A 22397-nucleotide genomic window follows, 5' to 3' on the forward strand; every position below is an offset into this window, starting at 1 on the left:
GCTGACGATGGGAAATTTTTGTCTTGTGCCGCCTTTTTTTTTGTTGCGATGCCTTAAAAAATAGTGCAACCTGCAGTCAGAAGGGAAAGTAGTAACCTGCGCAGGATTTCTGCAAGGCTTTCAGGCCTCTGTTCAAATACTCGCAAAAGGACGCTGAGCATGCAGGTGGTTTTAGTTCTCTTTAAATTCTCTATTGATCATGGCTTGAGAAACTCATCAAGGCTGGTGTCAATTGATTGATTTTCCTTCTTGTTGTCTCTGCGGGAGTCTCGAATAAACGACAGCTTACCTCTTCCTTCATCGTCACATGCAGCTGGTTCTTTATTACCCATGAGATACATGCATAATTAACAGTGTGTATCAGCAAATAAGCCATCTAAAAATTCGATGTCGGGCATCGGTTTATGTCGCCGGTATCGTTTATATCACCTTATACACGCCTTTCTTTTTCGAGCAACAGTTGCAGGCGATAGTTGTGGAAGGCGAAAATCTGCGCTGATAACTGCGACGCTGCTAATTGATGTTTGCAAAACGCTACCTGTGTTTCCACAGCGGCAGCATTGCACATGCCGATTGAGAGGTCCTAGCATTGTAACAAAATGCGCCTCTTGTGAAGCTGACCTTAACCGTATAAACTTGTTTCCTCCAGCATGAAGTGAACAGACGCACATTGGACAATTGGTGCTGGTGGATTTGGAAGGTTCGGCAAGAATGTCCCTTTTTGAGGAGGGATACATCTGACAACCGTAGGACGAAGGTATATTGTTGTAATACGGTCAGCCATTACCAACAGCAGCTGTGCACCGTTGTGTGCCTTGTTCCTTGATACTACAATTAGGGAAATAATCATTACAATTATTGAATTTGTTAATTACAAGAATTCCTTATTATTAAAAATTTACATTAAATAATTTACGCTCATAATCTAAGGCGCTATAAGTAAGTGGGTTTGCATACATCAAAAATCTTAAAAATCAAAGTATTTAACCCCTACCATACGCGATTTTTGCTCCGCACACGTAGGCGTCATGAGGAGCGCAAGTGGGTATTCGCCGATCGCTCGCTACCATATTCCGGAGTCTTGATTTATATATTTATTATTAGTCGCCCCTGTGTTTTTACATTCTCCCTCCTAAATAAATCTGCTCTTAATTCACCATTCTCTGTGGTTTTTCAAAAATTCACGGAGTGAAGAGAGAACGATAGATCATAGCGGTGACTATATTTTATGATGCGAGTATTATTACGACACGTCGTAACGGCTGGCAAGCTAATGCTGCCCCACGAGATGAATTAAGTCCTCGTAGTGAAAGTGGAGTTAGTTGCTGCAAATGACATATAAGGGGGATTTTATTACCTAGTCTTTTTTAATGTTGAAGTTTTGAATCACACTATTTTTCATCTTCCCTTTTTCTAGAAGATCGTTTTTCCGGCGTATCTTATTTGTCAGACATTACGTACACAACCACACACAGAAAGAAGTATACACAGAGGCACATTGCTCCTTATTATAGTATATATTAAATACCTCGGCTTACAACTAAGTGTCCACAAGGGCCTACATTATCTAGCTACATGCAATGCATCGTACCAACCTCCCAGCACGTGACTATATGTTTGCAGATACACGTACTTCTATTTGCAAATTCCTGCACAGCGCTATCTTATGGCATCATTATCATATTTGAAATTATATACCTAACTAGAACTAGAATAAACGTTACCTATAGAGTCTAATTGTTAATTATTAATTCAACACAAAGTGAAATGATTATCCAACAAACACATCCTTTTTTGAAAACAGGACGATTCTATAAATGGCTAGCGACATCTGGCAACTGTTGACTGGCAGTAATACGTACACAGCGAGAAACGCACACGGGTTTGTCTCATGTTTGACGTGAGTGCCTCCCGGGGAGGGTCGATACGGAACGCGTGACGAATGCTTTAAATATGGGACGATCCCGTAGAATACGGATGCCAAAACCGGCTGTCAACATCCATAACGAAGATGACGACCCTGATGACCTTTAGAATTACAGGTACTGCATTACAAAATGCAAGTTACGATAGGTCAGGGTAGACTAGACGAATGTATCATACTTTAATTTCTTCGACCTTCGCAAAACAAAGATGGCATCTCAAGCAGTCGCCGCGGCCCGTTTGTTAGTGTATCGCTTTTAGCAATTCTTGTTATTGATTTCCGTCAATAAAAATATATATTACGTTGATGTATTATAATTTACAAAATTTATATTTAATTCTCTACTGCTAAATCGCGTAGGTGTGCACTTCTAAAAATAATTATATTACCTATCCCATCAGCATGTGTTTTATACAATGTAACTATTTTGTTCAAGATGTGGTGAACTGCCGTGTAACTATTTTGTTCAATATGTGGTGAACTACTAATATGTTGAATGTGTGATCTAGGCAGTCAAAAAATTATACTCAACGTGTTTCACGTTAATAATGAAAATCTAGTAATGTTAGTTTAAACTACCACAATCCGATATGATTCTATCTTCTACATAAGGGACATCATATTTTTTTTTCTATTAAACTCATTGGAAGTGGTAAAAAGCTAGATATTTGTTGAAGTCCTTCTCCCGATGATATAAACCCCATCACCCTTACAAGAAGTAACACGGTGAAGATAGCCATTTCATTATCTTTGCCTTTCTTGCATCACCCCACATTCTGATTGTGATAATGCAATGGTTAAGTCTGTAAGGCATATCTGTGACGCCCTGTCCACATATACAACTTGTCAAGGTTCCTCGACCAAAACAAAGCGATGGTCTATGTAAATTTACAATACCGACTCGTAAAACTGCTGGAGAAAAAAATAATTCGTCCAACATTTTATTTCTCTGTATATATAAATGATCCTCATTTTTTTTTCATATAAACTTTATCAAGATTTAGAGTATATCAAAGATAAACTGTGAATCCATTTACTACCATGTGCTGACACACCATAAAATATTTGAGAAAAATGTATCATTCAACCTATTCTATCTTCAAAGGCTTTTCTTTAACATTTATGTGTTAAACAACACATTTCTCTATACCCTGCAACTGGTAAAAAGAGCTGATGAAGTCTGTCCACAAACTAATTGAATTGCACTATTAATATCTAATGATACTTACACTGGGATGTAAAATTAAAACGGGTCCTAAGTAGTCTCACTTCATGAATACTATAAACATAAACATAGGTGTGGAAATACCCCCCCCCCCACACACACACACACTCACACCATCGTACGACTGGCATCGTTGGTAACTGAAGTTTAAAGTTCGCAGACTAGTAGTCAAGGTGGGGCACATGACTTGTCGCTTTCATTTTTTTCCAAATATCTCTGTACTGATGGAGGTTTTTTTTTTTTAAGAATGGCAAGCATAATCCTTGGGTAGGGTTTTTGAGAATTGCAATAAATTGTGGTAGTTTTATTTTGTTCATTTAACTTGTTTACTTATTTTTCTCAGTGGCGCGTTCAACAGAGAATGATAGTTTATCAGCAATATCGCGCTTCAAATTTGAAGCTTGTCATTTGTGATACACTTCGACTTATACAGTCTACCCCCTGTTAGGTAAATAAAGGTGGAAATATGACTGCAATTACTGAACTCGTATTTGTCTTTCCAGACGAATAACAGTATATACCGTTCTTTATTATAAGGGTTTTATATTTCATCCCTAACTCAAATTCACGAAGAGCTTACGTGAATAGGAAATAAACAGATGACGGATGGGAGTGAAATGGTTTGGGGTAGGTGCATACTTTGGCTGACTACCTGATACCTCCCTAGGAGGTAGGTAGCCTCTGGTAGATAGATCTATAGTCCACATTACGAAAGCGAAGTGGAAAAATACAACCAATTTGAAATGCACTTCATTCTAGTGCTAACAAAGTGTACACGTCACCATAAAGAATAACATCAATATTACATTAAAGGCATTCAGCAAGTTTGTACATAAATTAGTCCCTCAGTTTTTAATACAGGCCTCATACTTGAAATACAAACCGAGGTGTTGGCTGATTAGGATTTGAGCCACAAGATCACCATGAACAACCTTACGCAGGATGCGATCGAGAGAAAAAAACGTACACACGTCTTTCTTGTCTGCAACATACCATGCTCGGTTTATTTGCAGCGTTCGAAAATATGTATTTCTTCCTCCACATTGGCAGCCTAGCAAGTAGCACAAGGACAGCGAGAACCAACGGAACATCCTCCACCGAGACAGATACAGAAAGATCTGCTCAGGTACGCACCAATAGTTTGAGAACTATATGCGGATCGAATGTTTAGTTTCTTAGAATTGTATGCAGTTGTGCGAACATACTGAATGTTATACCATAATGGACTACACAAGTACTGCATTTGTATACATTTATGTGGTTATGGTGAATTAACATATTATTATTCCGTCTATATGCCAAGAACTTTTCCCCCTAATAAGGGAGATAGCCAAGTCAAGGCAAGTAACTGTTCCCACTCATTCCTCTTCCCCTCCACCACCCTTTCCCTCCTTTCATCTTAGCTTCTCGTGGATGACGGGTCATTCCTTGTATCCTGTTCACTGCACTTGGTCAAAAGCAATGTAGCAAGACACAGTACATCTACAATAAAGCCGCTTCCTTAAATCGGCGACTCCCCCTCTCTCCGTCCCCTCGTGCAGAAAAAGAGAAGACGGGGAGAAAACCTTCGGGCTGCATCAAATTTCATTCACACATAAGCACCTCCCACTCCCCCACCCCATCCTCCCCCCTTCCCTTGCTTGCATAATAGTATATTCTATATAAAGTCACTTACCATTCATCCCTATCTCCTGCATTCTCCCCTCCTTGCCCAACGCCCCTTCATCCTATCTATCCATCTCATCTTCGGTCGTCCCCTCAAGTTCACTCCATCCACCTCTGCCTTCAACACTTCTTTAACTAATCTTTCAGCACTCATTCTTTCCATGTGTCGAAACTATCCCAATAATCTTTCATCAGCCATGTCTGCCATGTATTTTTCCACTCCCGCTCTCCTCGTTTCTCACTGTATCCAACCTAGTAATCCCTACCATACTTCTCAGACATTTAATCTCAAACATATTAAAAAAAATTCTCTTTGCCTCTCTTAAGACTTACTTCCAACTCACTGCCATCGTCTACCCTTGTACACCTCATCACCTTGCATAAACCCACAATTTACCTTCATCTTTCTCTTATCGCTTGCCTTCCCAAACTCTATCACCAACTTCCTAATCCCTCCTCTGACCCTGCCACAATCGCAGTGTTGTAAGCAAACGACAATTTGTTCACTTCACACTTTTCTCAGTTTTCTTTAACCATCTCCAGTCCCTTGCCCATCACTCTTGCATTTACCTCCCGCGCCATCCCGTCCATGTACACATTGAATAGCCATGGCGACATAACACATACCTGAAGGAGTCCTACCTTTATCTCAAACCACTCAATCTCTCTATTTCCCATTTTATCTCAGGCTCTACTACTATCGTTAAAACTATTGACTGCCCTTAACAGCTCTCCCCCAATCCCATATATCTGCAAAACCTCCCACAGTTCCTTCCTATCTACCCTATAAGCATTTTTCCAAATCCATAAAGGCCCAAAAATATCCTTACCCTTTGCTAGAGCTTTCTTACAAATGTGCTTTACCACAAAAAAACGCGATCCACGCAACCCCTACTTTTTCTAAATCTTCGCTGTTCCTCACCAATTACTTCCTCTGTTCCTCTCCTAATCCTCTCAATTAAAACCCTCCCATAAGCCTTCCCAACTACACTAAAACTGATCCCTTTGAAACTACTACTCATATTTGTCCCCTTTTCCCTTGTAAAGCGGAACTATACAGGCACTCCTCCAGTCCTCCGGCACTCTACCCTCCCTTAGACACACATTAAACCTCCCTTAGACACACATTAAACAACCTCCCTATGCAGTCCACTATTACTGTATCTCCCTTCTTCCGACACTCCGCATGACACCCATCTAACCCAGGTGCATTACCTGTTGATGCATAATTATAAGTAGTATGTACAGACGTAGAGAGGTACGTTTTGTACGTCTCGCGGGGCCGCTGGCGTGATTCACCTAGTGGAGGTGTGAGAACGTAAGGAACAGGACATTTTTCAGAACGAACCCTGAATTAAGTACGTAGTAGGGCTTGGACATCTCAAACGTAGTCCTCGAATGACGTCATGCCCACGCAATAATACAAACAAACATCGAAGGGCGCGAAGTGAGTAGACGTGTAGTTCCCCAAGAGGAACAGACATGTTCCCTCCAACATCGGCTCCTAGCCGATCGTGGTCGAGTCGCTTTGAAAAATAGAAATAGTTGTGATTTCTCCTATATCTCCTAGCTGATCGTGTTCGACTTCCCTAGCAGAGGATTCCCCGAATGTAACGGAAAGACTCAAGTCATATATTGCCACACTTGGCCGATCATACAACGCCCCGACCTGAATAGAGCCTACTGGTTCTCTCCTGAGGTCTGCTCATTGTTGACCCTTACAACGCCCCGGCCTGAACAGAGCCTACTGGCTCTCTCCTATATCGGCTCCTAGCCGGTTGTGTTCGACGCCCCTGGCAGTGAACTCCCCTATGTACGAACATTTCCGTCACCTTTCAAATCTCCTAGTCGATCCTTTACTACGACCTAACAAAGGACCCTCAAAAAGTGATTGTTACTTACAATCACTATCGTAAGTGGGAAATTGCCCTACCTTCGCAAAAACTTATCTAAACGATTATTTAAAACTATATGTGCCCAGTGACTATCTTGGGCAATCAGTGTAGTGAATTTTCAGTTGAAGTGTTGTCCTCTCCTCTTGTCACACTTAGGTAATGGGTTTCTTGCTTATAAATGAAGTGTTCAATAGAGTTGATATAATTAATACAACTGTAATGAACAATATTTTATTATAAAATAAATGTCAAATGTTCATGTTTTTCCTCCTTCGTCCGACTTGAGATGAAAACCTAAAAACTGCGTCGCGTCATTCTCCTGGACTTGGGGAAACATTACTAATGTACTGCCTAATCAAGAAAAACTACAGTGTATTTGTTTGGTTTTAATTAAAAATTAATTGTACAGAAGAAATACGTGTCTAGAATACGTAAATGTTGAGCCTCGCAATGAAAATGGTTTGAAGGACGAACAAAATGCAGTCATAGATACAAGACTTTATTAACAAATTTAAAAACAATTTCATATGCAATATGTAAGTTCTAGACGTTGTTAGTTGTTAGTGGTTAAATGTGGCAATTCAAATTGCTGCCCAGATAGGTTCACCTGAACCTTGTATTCTAGGATCTTACGATCCCATCCGGATGTAAATTGTATACATAAATTATATAGACAATGGACTGAAATCTATCGTCTCCAGATCTGGAGATAAATTACAGCAATGGTCTGAAAAGTGGCCAACTAAATAAATCCAAGTAAATGTAAGGTTATGTGGATGGTAAAAATATATGTACGATTACTATTTGGGAATTGGTTAACAAAAGTAGATTGTGGAAAGAATCTCGGCGTAATTATCAGTAATGATCTATCATCTAAGCAGTGCATTAGAGAAAGCAAACAAGTTTCTAGGGCTGATTGCGCGATGCTTGGATTTTAAAAGTTCATTTGCTTTTAACAAGCTAGTTAGTTCGTCCACATTTGGAACATGCCGTTTCCGTATGGGATAACCGAATCTCATTAATTAAGGCTCAGTACACACGATCGAGCATTGCCTGTCGGGCACTCGCTAAATGCCCGTCACTCGGACAAATTAGGAGAGCAAACGATTTTATTGCCTGTGCTCGTATTTCACCTACATCACCAGACAATGTCTGGCGCCAAAGTCGGTTTGCTGCCGACCACCGTGTGTGACTGTTGCCAACCAACACCCGTGTGTACAATACAGCCTTTGCCCGGTAGACGGGCAATGCTTGATCGTATGCACGGGCCTTTAAAGCTATTGACGGATTGAAAAAAAAATTACAACTACGAGCCACAAAACAGATTCCAAATATCATACATAAATCACACGAAGATAGGCTAAAACACATGAATCTATTTTCCCTATAAAAGCGTACATTCAGGGTCAATTTGATACAGGTCTTCAAGGTTTCAATGGGAATTGACATCAAAGGTGACGAAATTTTCATACCGAATGCGAATTACACAATAATGGCCTTAAACTGTCAGGAAGTAGATTTAATAGTGGGTAGAAACAACTTTGTCAACCACGTAGTAAACAAATGGAGTAAATTTCCTGCAAAGGCAGTGGAATGTAGTACAGTTCGATATTTTAAGATTTACTTAGATCTGGGTTTCTCAACCTTTTTAGCGATATCGTCCCCTTTTTCATTTGAAAAAAAAAAGGATCGCCTCTCTTAATTGGAAAATAATGAAATTATAGCAACAACGATAAACAACCAATTTAAAATGTTTTACTCACGTGTTTTAATAAGATCCTTGGACCCAGCTGATGCTTCGCTACTAGATCTTTTATATTAGGCTTTAAAATTTGTCAGTTAGAAGCAATACCTGTGACGTTTTTCGCCCCCCCCCCAGCTCAAAAATCGCCCCCGTTGAGAATGACTGATTTAGATAAACACCTATGCAATATGGTATAATCCCTACCATTTACTTCATTATCTAATATGTTTATTTCATCGTGCATTTATTTATTGTATATTATCTGTTTATTATTAAGCATTATCCGTTGTACTTTTTTCGCATTCGACAGTTATGGACAAAAAGGTCCCCTGTCTGTATGCTTTTCCTTTGTAATCTGTTCAGCTCACCTTTTAGCACCATAACTTATTCCTAATCGATTTAACTTTGATAACAACCCTACTTAACGTGTACATCACATGTAATTTTCTTCTGGGATTATCAGTGAGACGGCTTTGAGGTATTTTCTATTTTCGAAATGCCTACACGAAGCATTTCATGTATCGCTGATGACCCCGGGTGACGCCGAATCCACCAAGGTATTAGGACTTCGAGACAGAGTTGCATGCAATCAGCTCAAAAACGATTCTCTTTCGACTTCTTCAAAATTGGCGCAATATCCCACGGCATGCCACATGGACCCGCACAGCACATCACCAGAAACAAATGTAAAGGTTTAAGTAAATACGCAAATCTTGCTACGTAAAAGGTGTCCCGCCAGTTATCAAAGGTCAATGGAAACACGGGTTAACGAGAATCGCTACGATGAACATGGCAGAAGCCAAAAGGAAGTTAATTTGCGGATGCACGAGCGAAGAGGCGGCAGAGGTCTCCGGAAGAGTCAGCACAAGTCTCGTTGGCGCACCGCTTCCGCCCTCGACCTTCATCGGCATCACCATCAACATGGCGCCCTTGGTTGGCACTTGCTGGCGAAAGAAAAGGAATTCACGGTCATTTCACAAAGTCAACGCTCCCCCAGTATCAAGTGCACGAAAACCTTGTGTAGTCTTTGCCCACGTGGAGAATTCCGTACCTCCAAATTGGCGACATTCTCCAATCCGTAGATATTGGCTTCGCTCAGTATCTGGTGAGTTTCGTAAGTGGTTGAAGGACCGTGGTCGAGCGAGGGCGTGTCGAGTCCCACTCCAACCACGCGACGTCCGGTCATGCGCTCGTAATCGACAAACAGGTTGGCGGCGCCAGGACTAATGCCTATAAAAGAAACAAACGTTACAAGTTTACAAATCGGTGCGCGCGATAAGTAACTTGATAAAACTATTTTCTCTTTATAATTTAGTCCTTTAAGATATTCTTCTTGGATGTGATAAAGGAGCAAGATGCGCTACGGTTGGAGAGGCAAAATCTTTGTCAACGGTACTAAAGCAGTGTCCAGACGATCTGGCGTGTCCGTCGGGCAGCGCGGTTGGCGGGCAAATTCTGCCGGGCCTGCCCGTGAATGTTGTTCGAGTTTACGAACAGCTGGGCGTGCCCGACAATGCCAGCAGCGTGCAAGTCCTGTACGACAAGCATGGCGCCTAGCATTGTCAAGAAGGTATTGTACACCATGATAATTACTTTGTGTCTAAAGAAAAAGGGGAAAAAGAAACGTGGGAGGGAAGCCTGCTGTGGGTTTACAATATTATCTTGCGTCTGGCAGGGTCGAAACTTCAGCTACCGGGCACCGCCTTAATGATTTCGTTCGATGAGCACTCGGGCAATTTGACCGTTTGCCCGTCAAATGTGCCCGTTAACAGGCATGCCCACTGATCAGGTCCGCTCATCTGGACAGGCCTTAAGGTACCAAATTCATTACCTTAAACTGTCTAAATTTGTTCAACGCCAGCTTATATTAAACCAGCAAAACCGACTTAGGTTCATTGATCCACGTTCATAAGAATTCATCCAATTACCTGGGAGGGTCATGTTTCCGTTTTCCCAGTCAGGTCCAAAGTAGGCAGTTTTGTTGCCGTAGTATTTTCCCCAGCCTGTCCTGACGAGCACAATAGCGCCGTCCGGAATCTGCCCGTTGGTTTCCAACCACGACGTGACGTCATCAGCACTCAGTTCGGCTGTGGGGTCTTCCGACACTTTTTCGGAGATATCCATAACGACAACTGTCGGCAAGTTACCAATAAATTAGTGACAAACCACGGCGACAGACCTTTTGGTCTATCAAGTCTAATCCAGAAAGTATAGAAAGATCATTTCGCTTAGCGTTCATCCGATCAAATTTAAAACTGAACAGTCCTTGCATTCCTAACGGCAAAAGCGACACTCACCTGGTCCGATCAACCTTTCTAATGGGATTTGATCTACGGTCCACTTGTCCTTTCCAAAGTGCTTAGGAGCGTCCATGTGCGTCCCACTGTGCTCGGCCATCTCCAGAGCGTATCCCTCAAGCCTAAAAAAGAATGTACGCAAGTCACATACGCGCGTTCTCTTTTAACAGTGTTTCTTAACCTTGGGGGTAAGAGGCATGATAGCCAGTGCAACGCTACTGTACATTTACAATGAGAAACCAAAACAAGATTTGTATCACTAATCCTTTTCATACGTTTGCATTGTATTTGTACTGGATGGGGGTACGATATTTTTTCTGAGATATCTAAGGGTACATAGACTGAAAAGGGTTAAGAACCGCCGTCTTAGAAGTACCAAACTCGTAGCCCTCCCCCTCCCCCCAACACCTGACCTTACTTGTTTACCACCAGAACTTCTTTAACTTGTCTGGTCATGGAAGTGAAACTGGTGGGGTGGGGGTGGTTAGCATCCTTAGGTACCCTCTGCCAACCCCGCACATACCCACACCAACCCACCAACCCACATACCCACACCAACCAACCACCCCACATACCCACACCAACCCCCACATACCCACGACAAACCCCCACATCATCCCCTCCCCCACACCGACACACACCCACACCCTCCTCCCCCACACCGAAACACCCGCACCCTCCCCTCCCACATTGACACCCACCAGCAGTATCCCCTCCCACATCGACATCCACCGACGCCAACCCCCCACATACCCACAACAATCTCCTAACACCCACACCAACACCCTACACACCCACACCAACCAACCCCGACACCCACCACACCAGCAGTTCTCCAAGTGGTTGATATCGACCCCCAGGGTGTCGATGGGACCATCCCAGGGGTCGAAGAATGACCAGGGGTGTCGAAAGGGGGTCGGGGAATGTTTACTGGTGGGGTCGATGGGACTATTCAAGCCTTCGATCGGAAATTTTCGATAACGATTTGTAAAAATATGTAGAATCTTAGACACCATTAGATTAAAAAGAATTATAATTTTTTTGAATTATTTCTTCAGAAATTTCAGCAGCGCTTGCAACACTACCTTCAACTAAACCCTCCCCCTCATTGTCTCTCGCAGTTCTACTTTCAATACAAGGTGTCCATGAAGGATGCATCCTGTATGACCTTGACACCTGGGATTTTCACCAAACGAGTAATTAGTCACTTATCAAATATAATGGGCGCATGTGGGGCGGCGGACGATTTCTGTCGCTCCAACATAAAGAGACAAGTGTTCAATCCCCCTTCTCCTCCTCCTCCTCTTCTTTCCCCCCTACTTCTTTTCTCTCCCCGTTCCCTCCTTTCCCCTTATTTAATCTCAAGCATATGTATCTCAACTTGTACTTGAAAAAGCTGTAATAAGTGAAACGTCGTACAAATAAAGGCTCCGTCCTCATATGGTGTTTAACTCGTCTGCCTTGTCGGCAACTGCTACTTTCATGAAAAAAGACAACAAGTAACCACAAGAGGCCTCTCAGCCAAGCACGGGACAGCGAGAGCAGACCACTAGGCCCATATATCACACCACCCGCAGGACATTCTAAACAACGTGTCGACGCTTCAAGAACAGGGTCAAAGGTTACAACGATCTTCACATCGAAACCTCTCTGGTTGGCAACCTTCAAGAATGCCACCTTCTCCATGTTTTACCCATATTCCTATTGGGCACTCCTTCGGGGGGAACGCCATTTTCAACGCCCCTTTTGCCGTTTATAACTTAGCTAGGAAAGTCTGGCAATCCTTCGAAGGTTTCTTCGGGGCTGGCCAGCAGCTGTTGTATGAGATTAGACTAGGCTAGGCGAAGAATAAAGAACAAAAACCAAAACGCCTTTTGCTCCAACCCGCCACGCAACGCCAACAAGCAAACATATCCTTGTTTTGATTGAAGAACAAGACATAAGCAACGTATTCAGAAGAAATGTAAAAAAAAAAAAAAAAAAAAAAAAATCGAGGTTTCAACATTTCGTTTTCACTTTCTGTTTATGCATTTATTGTGACGGCTGAAACCTTGACCCTCCTATGAATAAAGCAAGACACGTCAAACTTGCTGCACTCGATACTCATGCACCCTTCAGAGGACCTTTTTTTTTTTTTTTTTATTTAACTTATTACGCATTAGCGTCATACAGTGGGGGAGGTTTTCATAATGAATGTAGGAAGGCAACTGGTATGCACATGCTTACACACGTACACATACACTTATATACACATACAAATACATGGGTTGCAGGTAACATATACGACACTGGGTATTGTACATTCATTCAAAGGGGAATAAGACTGAGATGTCACGCAGGGCATCAGGTATTATGAGAACCCACCAAAGCGGGGGTAACGGACAAGTATTTCATCTAATCTATTTTGTGATAGGAGATGACGACAGATTGCATCTAATGGTAGTCCCTGGGGTATTAGATGTTTTACAGTGGGGCACGCTAGGCAGTAGTGCTCGATGGTGTTGGCTAGTGGAGCGTGGCATAGGCGACATTCTGTGAATACAGGCTCGCCCTCCACCCCGGCGACCTGCCACGGTGGACGGTAGCCTAGTCGCAGTCGGGCTGAAACAACATTGTGGCGACGAACCATAAGTCCCTTGCGGCGGTACTTGTATTTGTGGCGGCATACGGATTCGTAGTGGGTGATGCTGACACTGAAGGGTCTCTCGGTGTCCCGTCGACGTTGCTCAGGCAGAAGTGCAGCGGAGCGGACCCTGTTGAGGTAACATAGCAGGGAGAGAGGTCGTCCATCACCACGACGGGGGAGTCGGCAGGCTTCTTTTGCTAGGCGGTCTACTTTGGTGTTGTGGTGCAAACCTACATGAGATGGAATCCAAATAAATTCAATGCGGAGATTACGGATAGTTAGTAGGGATAGAAAGGAAAGGATTTGTTGTACAACAGAATGGTGAGTGGGATGAATAGCGGTGAGGGATTGCAGTGCAGGCTTAGAGTCACATATAATGACAGCATTCACTCCTCTTTGGCAAACGAGACTGATAGCATCTAAGATGGCGTATAGTTCACACAATGTGGAGCTGGAGTGATCTCTGAGTCGACGGCCGACCCAGCCCTCAGGAGGCGGCGGTAGGTCAGGTGAGTAGACTGCTCCTCCAGCTGCACCATCCGATTGTAGTGACCCGTCAGTGTAGAGGCGATGCGGAGCAGTGATGGAGGATGTTACCTGGGTAACATGTTCCAAGGCTAGCTGTAGTTGTAGAAGAGGTGGGTCACATTTTGCTGTAGGAGTGAAGCTAACCACAGGCGATGGTAGCGTCCACGGGGGAGGGCCTGGGGGTATGTCAGCTACTGGTACTTGTAAATCTAGGCTGCGAATGAAGGAGGAGATAGACTTTATAAGACGGCGACCGGGGGGCATGAGGCGGGGGACGGGCGGAGCGGGGCCGAGAGAATCTCTGACCAGTGCTGTGAAGTGCGGTGAGATGTGGGGAAAGTGTATACACTTAACTGTGAGGCAGGTGACATTAGAATAAATCCTCTCAACTAGGGATGGAAGCCGTAATTCCCGTTGCATGTTGACAATTCTGGTAGTCATTGGGCAACCGAGAATGATTCTCATGGCTTTATTCTGAAAAATCTCCAGTGGCTCTAAAGCATATCGAGGAAGTTGAATTAAGGCAGGGGAGAGGTAATCAACAACAGAGCGTATAAAAGTAATATAGACAGTTCTGGCCACGGGGATGGAGATACCGGAAGAGTTGTTGGTGAGCCACTGGAGAGGCCGGAGCCGACGTTGTAGACGATCTAGCAATTCACGAATTACGGTATGAGATTGACGCCGGGCAGAAAGAGTTTCCGAGATTCGTACTGGTGCACCAAGGTAGCAGTACTGGGAGCTTAGTGGGATGATGCAGTCTCCAATCATGAACTCTGGCAGCGTGGCAGGAGGGCGGTAGGAGAAAATCCTGCTCTTCTGTGGGGAAGCAACAAGGCCACAGTTAGCAGAAGCTTGGGAGAGAGAAGTAAGAAAGAGTTGTAGGTGTGTTGGGGAGGTAGTGTGAATACATAGGTCATCTGCATAGCATGTAATTGTGACCTCAGGAATAGTGGGCAAAGACGTGAGGAGACGATGCATAAGTATATTAAAGAGAAATGGACTTAGTACCCCTCCTTGAGGAGTGCCGAGATGAAAATCCCGTGAGGAGCTGTAGGCACCGCTAAAGAAGACACGGGAGGTTCGGTTACTGAGGTAGCCCTTAATCCATCGTAGTAATTTACCCTTAATTCCAAAGTCAATTAATTGATCTAAAATAACGTCTCGGTTTGCTATATCAAATGCACTTTTTAGATCTATAAATGCCACAACACTGTCACGGGAGAGGCGAGAATATAAGTCGACGAGGCAGTGATGGGTGCTGCGTTGGGGTAGAAAGCCGAAGAGACGTGGAGAAAGGCGATCTTGTAGTTGGTACATCAGTCGGGTGAGCAAGATTCTTTCCATTACTTTGCAGAAGCAGGATGTAAGGGAGATGGGCCTGAAATTTGCTGTACCGGGCTTGGGTATGGGGATTATTGTACTCGTGGTCCAGGCATGTGGGATATATCCATCTCGTAGACACATATTGTAGAGGCGAAGGAGGGGGTTACCGGGTACACGGTGCAGTAATCGTAGCACATTGTAGGTAATGCCATCATCCCCAGGGGACGTGGCTTTACCTCTCAAGAGAGCACGTCGTAGTTCATCTTCAGTGATTGGTATATTTTCTTCATCATCCTCTTGCAGCAGAGCATGTACTAAGCGGAGTCCACGAGCAAAAGCACCGGAGGAGAGGGCATCCTGGACGGGGGTAGGTAGGTTGGCAGGGTTGGACTGGTTTGACCACGTGACGATGAGCTGTTCGGCAAATACGGTGGGGGAATGATGACGGGCAGTAGCAGGAGTCTTCTTAATTACCCTGCGAATAAGGTGCCACATGGAGGCTACACTAGTTTGGTGATTAATTCTGTCCGTGAATCTCTTCCAGGAGTCAGTACTTACACATTCTAGGAGGGTTGTCAAATCGTCTCTGGATTGCTGGTAACGATGAAGTAGTTCAGGAGATGGGTTAGTTTGGAACATGAGTCCAACGCGCTCCGCTTCTTTCTGTGCGTCCTGAAGTCGGGTGTCTAGGTACCACGAGTGAGGAGGAGGGCGACGTTGGAGGTGGGGTCGTGATACGTAAAGCCTGTAAAAGTCGTGGGTGGCGGAGACAAGGCTATTGTATAACTGGTCGGGAGAGGAACAGTCTAAGGTAGGTAGTATGCAGGTCATGTATGAAATGTACGTCGGGCAGTATTTGGGGGGTATGGTGAGGCGTAGGCGTGTGATAGGGGGTGTAGGTATCGTAGGAAGAGAATAGTGGAAGAGAAGAGCAATATGGTCTGAGAATAATGCAGGTACTGAGGAGCACTGGATGCGGGATGATACCAAGCCAGAGGTGAGGACGTGGTCCAGGGTGCCTCCCCGGGAGTGTGTGGCGCCACCTGTGTCCCAGCGGGTCAGATGATGTTGTCGGATGAAGGATAGTAGGTGAACACCAGGGCGGTTAGTGGTGCCAGGACGATCTCCCAATGCAGGATGTCGAGCATTGAAATCCCCTGCGTATATTATACCTTTGATCGTAGGTGGTGGAAGAGTGGTTGGACGAAGACGTGCGGGAGCAGAGTAGATATTGCAGAGCTGTAGGATTCCGCCCCCAATTTCTATCTCGAAGAGTTGGAATGTTATGTCAGGGTCTGTAGAGGAGCGCAGAAGACGGTGTATCAGTGTATTGTGTATGTATGTTAGAAGACCGTTTCGTATCGTATGAATATAGGGGATATATCCGGGAAGGGAGGGTGCCTGTGGTGCAGTGTTGGGCCGGTTTGGAAACGCCTCCTGTAGAAAAATGACACAAGGGTGATGTGTCTGTACATATGCCTTCAATTGTGTGTACTTTTTGTGGTTGGTGATACCATTGATGTTCCATGAAAGGAGGTCTAGGTGAATGTTAGTTACGAACGTTGCGTTTGCTAGTAGGAGACCGGAGTGTGGAGGTGGATGGACGATTCGAGGAAGACTGGCTAGTACTGGGTTGTAACTTACAGAGTTTGTCGAGACGAGTTGCAATGGATTCCATTCTCTCGGCAAGCATGGAGATGGAGGAGACGAGGGTTTGTTGGGATTCCGCCAGTGTGGAGAGTCTGGTGGCAGTAGTAGTTTGGCCTGAGACAAGGCTGTCAATCCTGGTGTCAATGGAGGCGAAGCGGTCCTCGAGTGCTGCACATCGCGCCTGAAGGGCTGCAACGGCCTTACGGAGGGCAGCGTCTTGCTGAGGGGGGGTGGGAGCAGAGAGAACAGTCCGGGCAGGGGGAGGAGGTGGTGGGGCTGAGGTGGGGCCATTGGTCTGGGTCTGGCGCCGAGTACAGCCGTGCCAGACGTTGACACCTGGCTGTAGACATCGGGGGCACTTCCATTGTGATGGGTTCGGCTGTGGTGGCGGTTCAGAGGTGGAAGTAGTCGCAGATGGGGGCGGGGGCGCACTTCGGACGGGACATTCTCTGGATTCATGGGCGGCGGCACACCAGGCACATTTAGGGGAGGCGGAGCAGTACCTGGATATGTGACCGATACCCCAACACCTGTAGCACCAGGGTCGGTCGTCACGGAGTCTTTGGACTTGACACGGGGGGAGGAGAGGGAGGAAGTCAAAGGTAATGGTGTCGGGGGGTGTTTCGGGGAGGCTCCACACAATAACAATGCGGTTGATGGGGGTACCGTTCTGCATGAAGCGCCTGGCTGAGTGTACTCCTGGGAGCTGTAGGGCAAGCTTGTGATCCACATCAACGGGATAGCGAGTGAGCAGGTATTGGGGGTACTTACGTGGTCTTTCGGGGGAGTCTTGAGGGAGAAGAGGCAGTGACATAAATTCATTTGTAGTAACTCGGTCCAGGATGTCTGTGCGTTGTCTTGATATGTAGATGAATCGAGAGGTGAGTGCAGCCATCTTAACCTCGGCCGTATCCCGTTGCAGGTGGAAAGTCTTGGTGATAGTTGACAGCCAGCGGAGTTTAACTTCTGTGGATGGGTTCCCGCTAAAGGCCAACTTAATATACTTGTCTCGGGGAGCAGATGCTGGAAGGGCGGGTGAGGGTCGGGTGGGGGCAACGGGAGTAGCACTGTGATTAGGCAGGGTAGGGCGAATAGGAGCCTTATTACACTCACTTGAGGTTCCCTTGATCGTCTTGGCAGCAGGCGGTTGACATTCTCCTGCGGGGAAGGTAGAGGTGTCGTCGGCCCGCCGTTTGGTACTGGGGAGCGCTGTAGACTGGTGGGTATCATGCTGGGTGGTTGTTGGAGGGTGATGGGGAGTGGAGGTAGGACGAGGCAGGTCGGGCCAGTGGTTAACACTAATGTCGTCATCAGTGTCGGAAATCATTAAGTCCTGCTCTAAGCTGGACGCCGCTTCCGACCCCGAGTATTCCATCGAGGAAGGGAGGGCCTTGATAAGAAGGTAGGCTGATTTACTAGCGCGCAGTAGATTGTAGCACTGTAACACAACTTGAGACAGCCGGTACGAGTCGTTAACGACGAGCACTGGATTCAAGTAGTTGACGGCGATAGTTTCGCACCTTCAGGTGTAGGTCCGTTCTCGACGAGAGCCAAGCACGGAATGCTTCAGAGGACCTGTTGTTTACTCTATAATACTGTCACAGATTTTAAATTTACGAGCTGTCACCATCATATATTGAATTTCAGTGAATAACTCAATGTCCAATTATTTCAAGTATGCAGCCTTTATATGGCCCATGCGGCCCTCGAAGCATCCTGAATTTGGCATTTTTTCTATTCGCTTTTTCATAGGCCAATTTGAATGTTTATCCTCGAAATAAAAACTATAATAATGTTGAAACTTCATTAAGGGTCGACGAGTTAATTTTTTTCAGAACACCTACATCACACGAACCAACCAATTCCCCCGCCTAACATACACCAACCCCCGACGGAGGATTTGGCATGGGCGGGGTAGAGGTGACAGAGGCAGGCCACTTGAAGTAACTGGAATAGGTTGTAGGAAACAACGCAATATTATTGTCCCCAACATCACGACAATGTAAACCTTGGTCATTGCCTGAAGGGTTGAGACACATTTTAGAACTTATCAAAGTACAAACTTACCAAAATCCCTTCTCGTTGTATTCCTTTACCACAATTGTCTTTCGAAAACCTGGATTACCTGGCCAGGTCATGGTTTCGTTGTTGTAGGCATAGTCAAGGTCAAGGAGGGGCGCGCCACTGGCTAATAACAAGACTTCACACCAGCAAAACAAAACGACACCGAGAAACACCATTTTCCCTGGAATAATAAAAATCTGATGAATGCACTTTAAACAGACACTGCCGTGCTTGGAGTGTTCAGCCAAAGACCCGTTCCTTTAGTCTAATTGGTCAAATGAGCGTGTCACTAGCCTAACTACCGACAACTTCATTAAAGGTGCTGGGTTATGTTTTCACTCAACCTTACGGTTGGTTATTTGCAAAATGACTTGGGAGACTGCAGCCTACTCACATGGAGTACACCTTGGGAAAACATATCATACTGCAAATTTCCCAGCTCTGGACCGGATTATGAAGGCCTAATCAATCAATTCAATTCAATTCAATAAGTTTATTGTTGATATACAACAAAGGAGAGAGTTGGGCCTTGACAACTATCCCCTATACATTTTATATCCAATTTGTTTATTAAGGGGTTTTTACACGGTCAAACATCTTGGCCAACACGTTTGACTACACGGTGTTTGAGAGTATGTTTGAACATGTGAAAGGGGTAAACATGTTGGACCAACGTGTTCGACGGATGTCTGATCTGGCCTGGCTTTTGTGGGCGGAGCTTGCTCGCTCATGTCCGTGCATGAACGTCTGAACACGCATCAGTCTCCAATCGTCATACATACTCAAATCTCGCAGAGGTAGCATCTATAGCAGCTCCTTCAGTGACAGACTTCCCGTTTATTTCCAAAATGAATGATACGTGTGCCGTTAAGGACAAGGAAAGGGAAATTATGGTAGATTTCATTGACATATATAGGAAGCATATGGCACTGTGGAAAGTGAAATCGAAAGAATACTCTAATAGGAATTTAAGAAATAAAGGTATATATGAATTGCATGGAAACCTGAAAGAACTTGACCCTCAGTGTACGCGGGATGATGTGATGAAAAAAAACTGTCTTCGTAGTTCCTTAAGAAGGCATGGCAAGTTTCTGGTATAATCCCAGATAGGGTAGTTGCGATGAGAGCTGAAAATCTCGAGTCTTGCAGAGACCTGTCCGTTGCTAAAAAACAAAACAAAAAAAACGCAATGTTGTGCTCAGCCGTTCATGAGGGCTAATGAACTTTCTCATAACGTTGTCTTTACAAGTAATGGAGTGACCAAATTCAGAAGTTCTAAATATGTTGATTCGTCCATGCGCATATAATTGCGCCAATCATCTGGGTGTAATTTCAGCTCCTTCATTAAGTTAGTATGAGAAATGTGGTCCCTTTTCAGTAAATAGTCCTTTGTCCACTTTGAACGCTTCCTTTTATTTTCGTTGAGGGCAATCACTGTCCCAATTGCCATCACCTCGACATGTTGCCCCTTCTTCTCTTGGCACCGACTGAGGTTGTCTGTCTGTTTGGTCTGAACGTGTAACAACTCTTCAAGCATGTTGTGTTGGAGGTTTGATGAGCGAGTTGGCCAACATGTTTGTGTAAAACCCCCTTTACAGTTTTGCCAAAATAAATGTTTACATAAAATATTACTTATATCCTTTACTGTATATTACAATATCACAGTACTGTATTTACCATCTGAAAGCAAACATTGGATGTTTTTTAATAATTTTAGTTAAGATATCATTGTCTATGAAATAGCAGATGAGCTCAATGAGGTTCCACTGTCCCTGTGGTCTAAATTCATCGATTACTGGGCAATACTGTACATAATGTTGTACTGAATGTCCTCCCGGCCTTGCACATAAAGTACAGGGCTCAAGTTCAGCTCCCTTGTACACCTCCAAGTACTATTTATATCCAAGCCTGAGTCTCATAGTGACTAATCCATTTGGGAACTATGTCTACCATATGGATATTCCTCTGTATTATTTAATATTGCCTTATAATGCTTGCTACTTACACTACCCATCTCACAACATTTATCTAGGTCTATACCCATGCTAGCAATAACATTTGATCTTATTATTGAACTTATATGTCTGTATGTGCATTTATTGCCAGGTACATTGTTAACATCTCTAATTGCACATCGAGCAAGACTATCTGATTTTTCATTAAAATACAATCCTATATGGGATGGCACCCATACAAAATAAATGTGAGTATTGTTTCTCTCCAGGTTATATATAACATTTAAACATATGTTAACAATATCACAATCAGCTGGAGAGGAAGACACAAGTTCATATCATGCACTCTGACTATCGACAAAAAAGTATACATTTTTACCCATACTCAAAGTAGCATGTAAGCCTTCTAATATAGCATACAGTTCAGTTCTGGTTGATGACAAATTATTAGGCAGTCTTTTTTTAAATTTCATAATCTTGAAACTCTTCAGAGGAAGAATATTCACTTACAAACACTCCACATCCTGTCTTGGTACCCTCAGCTGACCCATCACAGTACATATGTACCACCTGTCTACGTGGGTATTGTGACAACTTGTCAAGATGTGCTTTTAATTCGTATTTACACCATTGTTCCTTAGGTTTACTTAGCTTTTCAATGTCAACTTTTACATTATATGGACTCCAGCTGGTATAATAATTATTTTTTATGAGGACATTAAATTCGTCCATAATATCAATTTTTCCTAGAACCTTACATATTTTGCGAAGAACTCTTTGGCTAAAACTTACAATCAGGCCTAATCAATCAATCAAATCAGCCATCCTGAGTCCACTGCTGAACAAAGGCCTCCTTCATAGCATTCCATGATTCACACGACCGGGCCAACCTCTGCCACGTCACTCCTGCAAACTTCTCGATCTCGTCTCTCTACCTTCTGTCTGGTCTCCCTCTTCCACGGTTCCTATCTCGCGGCGTCCACTCAGTAACACACTCCATCGCTCATCAGTCGTTCGCACCAAATTACCTGCCCAATTCCACTTCCTCTCTTTTACTGCATCCACAATATCTTTCACTCTAGTCTGCTCTGTCACCCAGCTTGATCTCTTTCGGTCTCTCAGCGTCATTCCCATCATTGATCTCGCCATTCTCCTCTGTGTTGTCCTTAGTTTTGTTTCCATTGCCTTCGTTAAATTCACGACAACGATTTTCAACCCCAACCCAGATTTCGAACATGGTCGGGGTTGGAGTTGTGGTTGGCGGCTTCGCCACTCACTGCAACAACCAATTGTCCAATTTTTCGCAGTTGATCCGCAGTTCTATTGTGATAAGATGTCTGATCTCGACTCTGACGATCTTTTTAATATTGCTGTTTTTTTAAAGGCAGATAGAAAGCGCAAAAAAAAAATCAAAATGGTGTAAGTCTTGGCTTCAAAAAAGAAACAAGCTATCCCATAATCAATTATTAGAGGAACTGAGACTAGAGCCTAAAGACTG

General features: G+C 44.1%; 1 protein-coding gene across 1 annotated transcript; it reads right to left on the reverse strand.

Moving 5' to 3' along the window:
- Window positions 1-7160: 7160 nt before the first annotated feature.
- On the reverse strand, window positions 7161-19321 carry LOC143019518 (isatin hydrolase-like). Its single transcript, XM_076175202.1, has 5 exons — window positions 18948-19321; window positions 10751-10872; window positions 10382-10585; window positions 9505-9683; window positions 7161-9397 (listed from the first exon to the last, which is right to left on the reverse strand). The coding sequence occupies exons 1-5, from the start codon at window positions 19118-19120 to the stop codon at window positions 9203-9205; spliced, it is 873 nt and encodes a 290-aa protein (XP_076031317.1). The 5' UTR covers window positions 19121-19321; the 3' UTR covers window positions 7161-9202.
- Between the last annotated feature and the right edge of the window lie 3076 nt (window positions 19322-22397).

The sequence above is a fragment of the Oratosquilla oratoria genome, chromosome 37 (assembly GCF_046742065.1).
Source record: "Oratosquilla oratoria isolate Oo_2021 chromosome 37, ASM4674206v1, whole genome shotgun sequence".
Lineage (NCBI taxonomy): Eukaryota > Metazoa > Arthropoda > Malacostraca > Stomatopoda > Squillidae > Oratosquilla > Oratosquilla oratoria.

Bases quoted from the DNA above. Each gene is read 5' to 3' on its own strand.
- LOC143019518 (XM_076175202.1), bottom strand. From the start codon at position 19,120: ATGGTGTTTCTCGGTGTCGTTTTGTTTTGCTGGTGTGAAGTCTTGTTA. The intron at 10,586-10,750 runs GTGAGTGTCGCT...ACTTGCCGACAG, and splicing joins AGAAAGGTTGATCGGACCAG to TTGTCGTTATGGATATCTCC. The intron at 9,684-10,381 runs GTAATTGGATGA...TTTCTTTTATAG, and splicing joins CGGAAACATGACCCTCCCAG to GCATTAGTCCTGGCGCCGCC.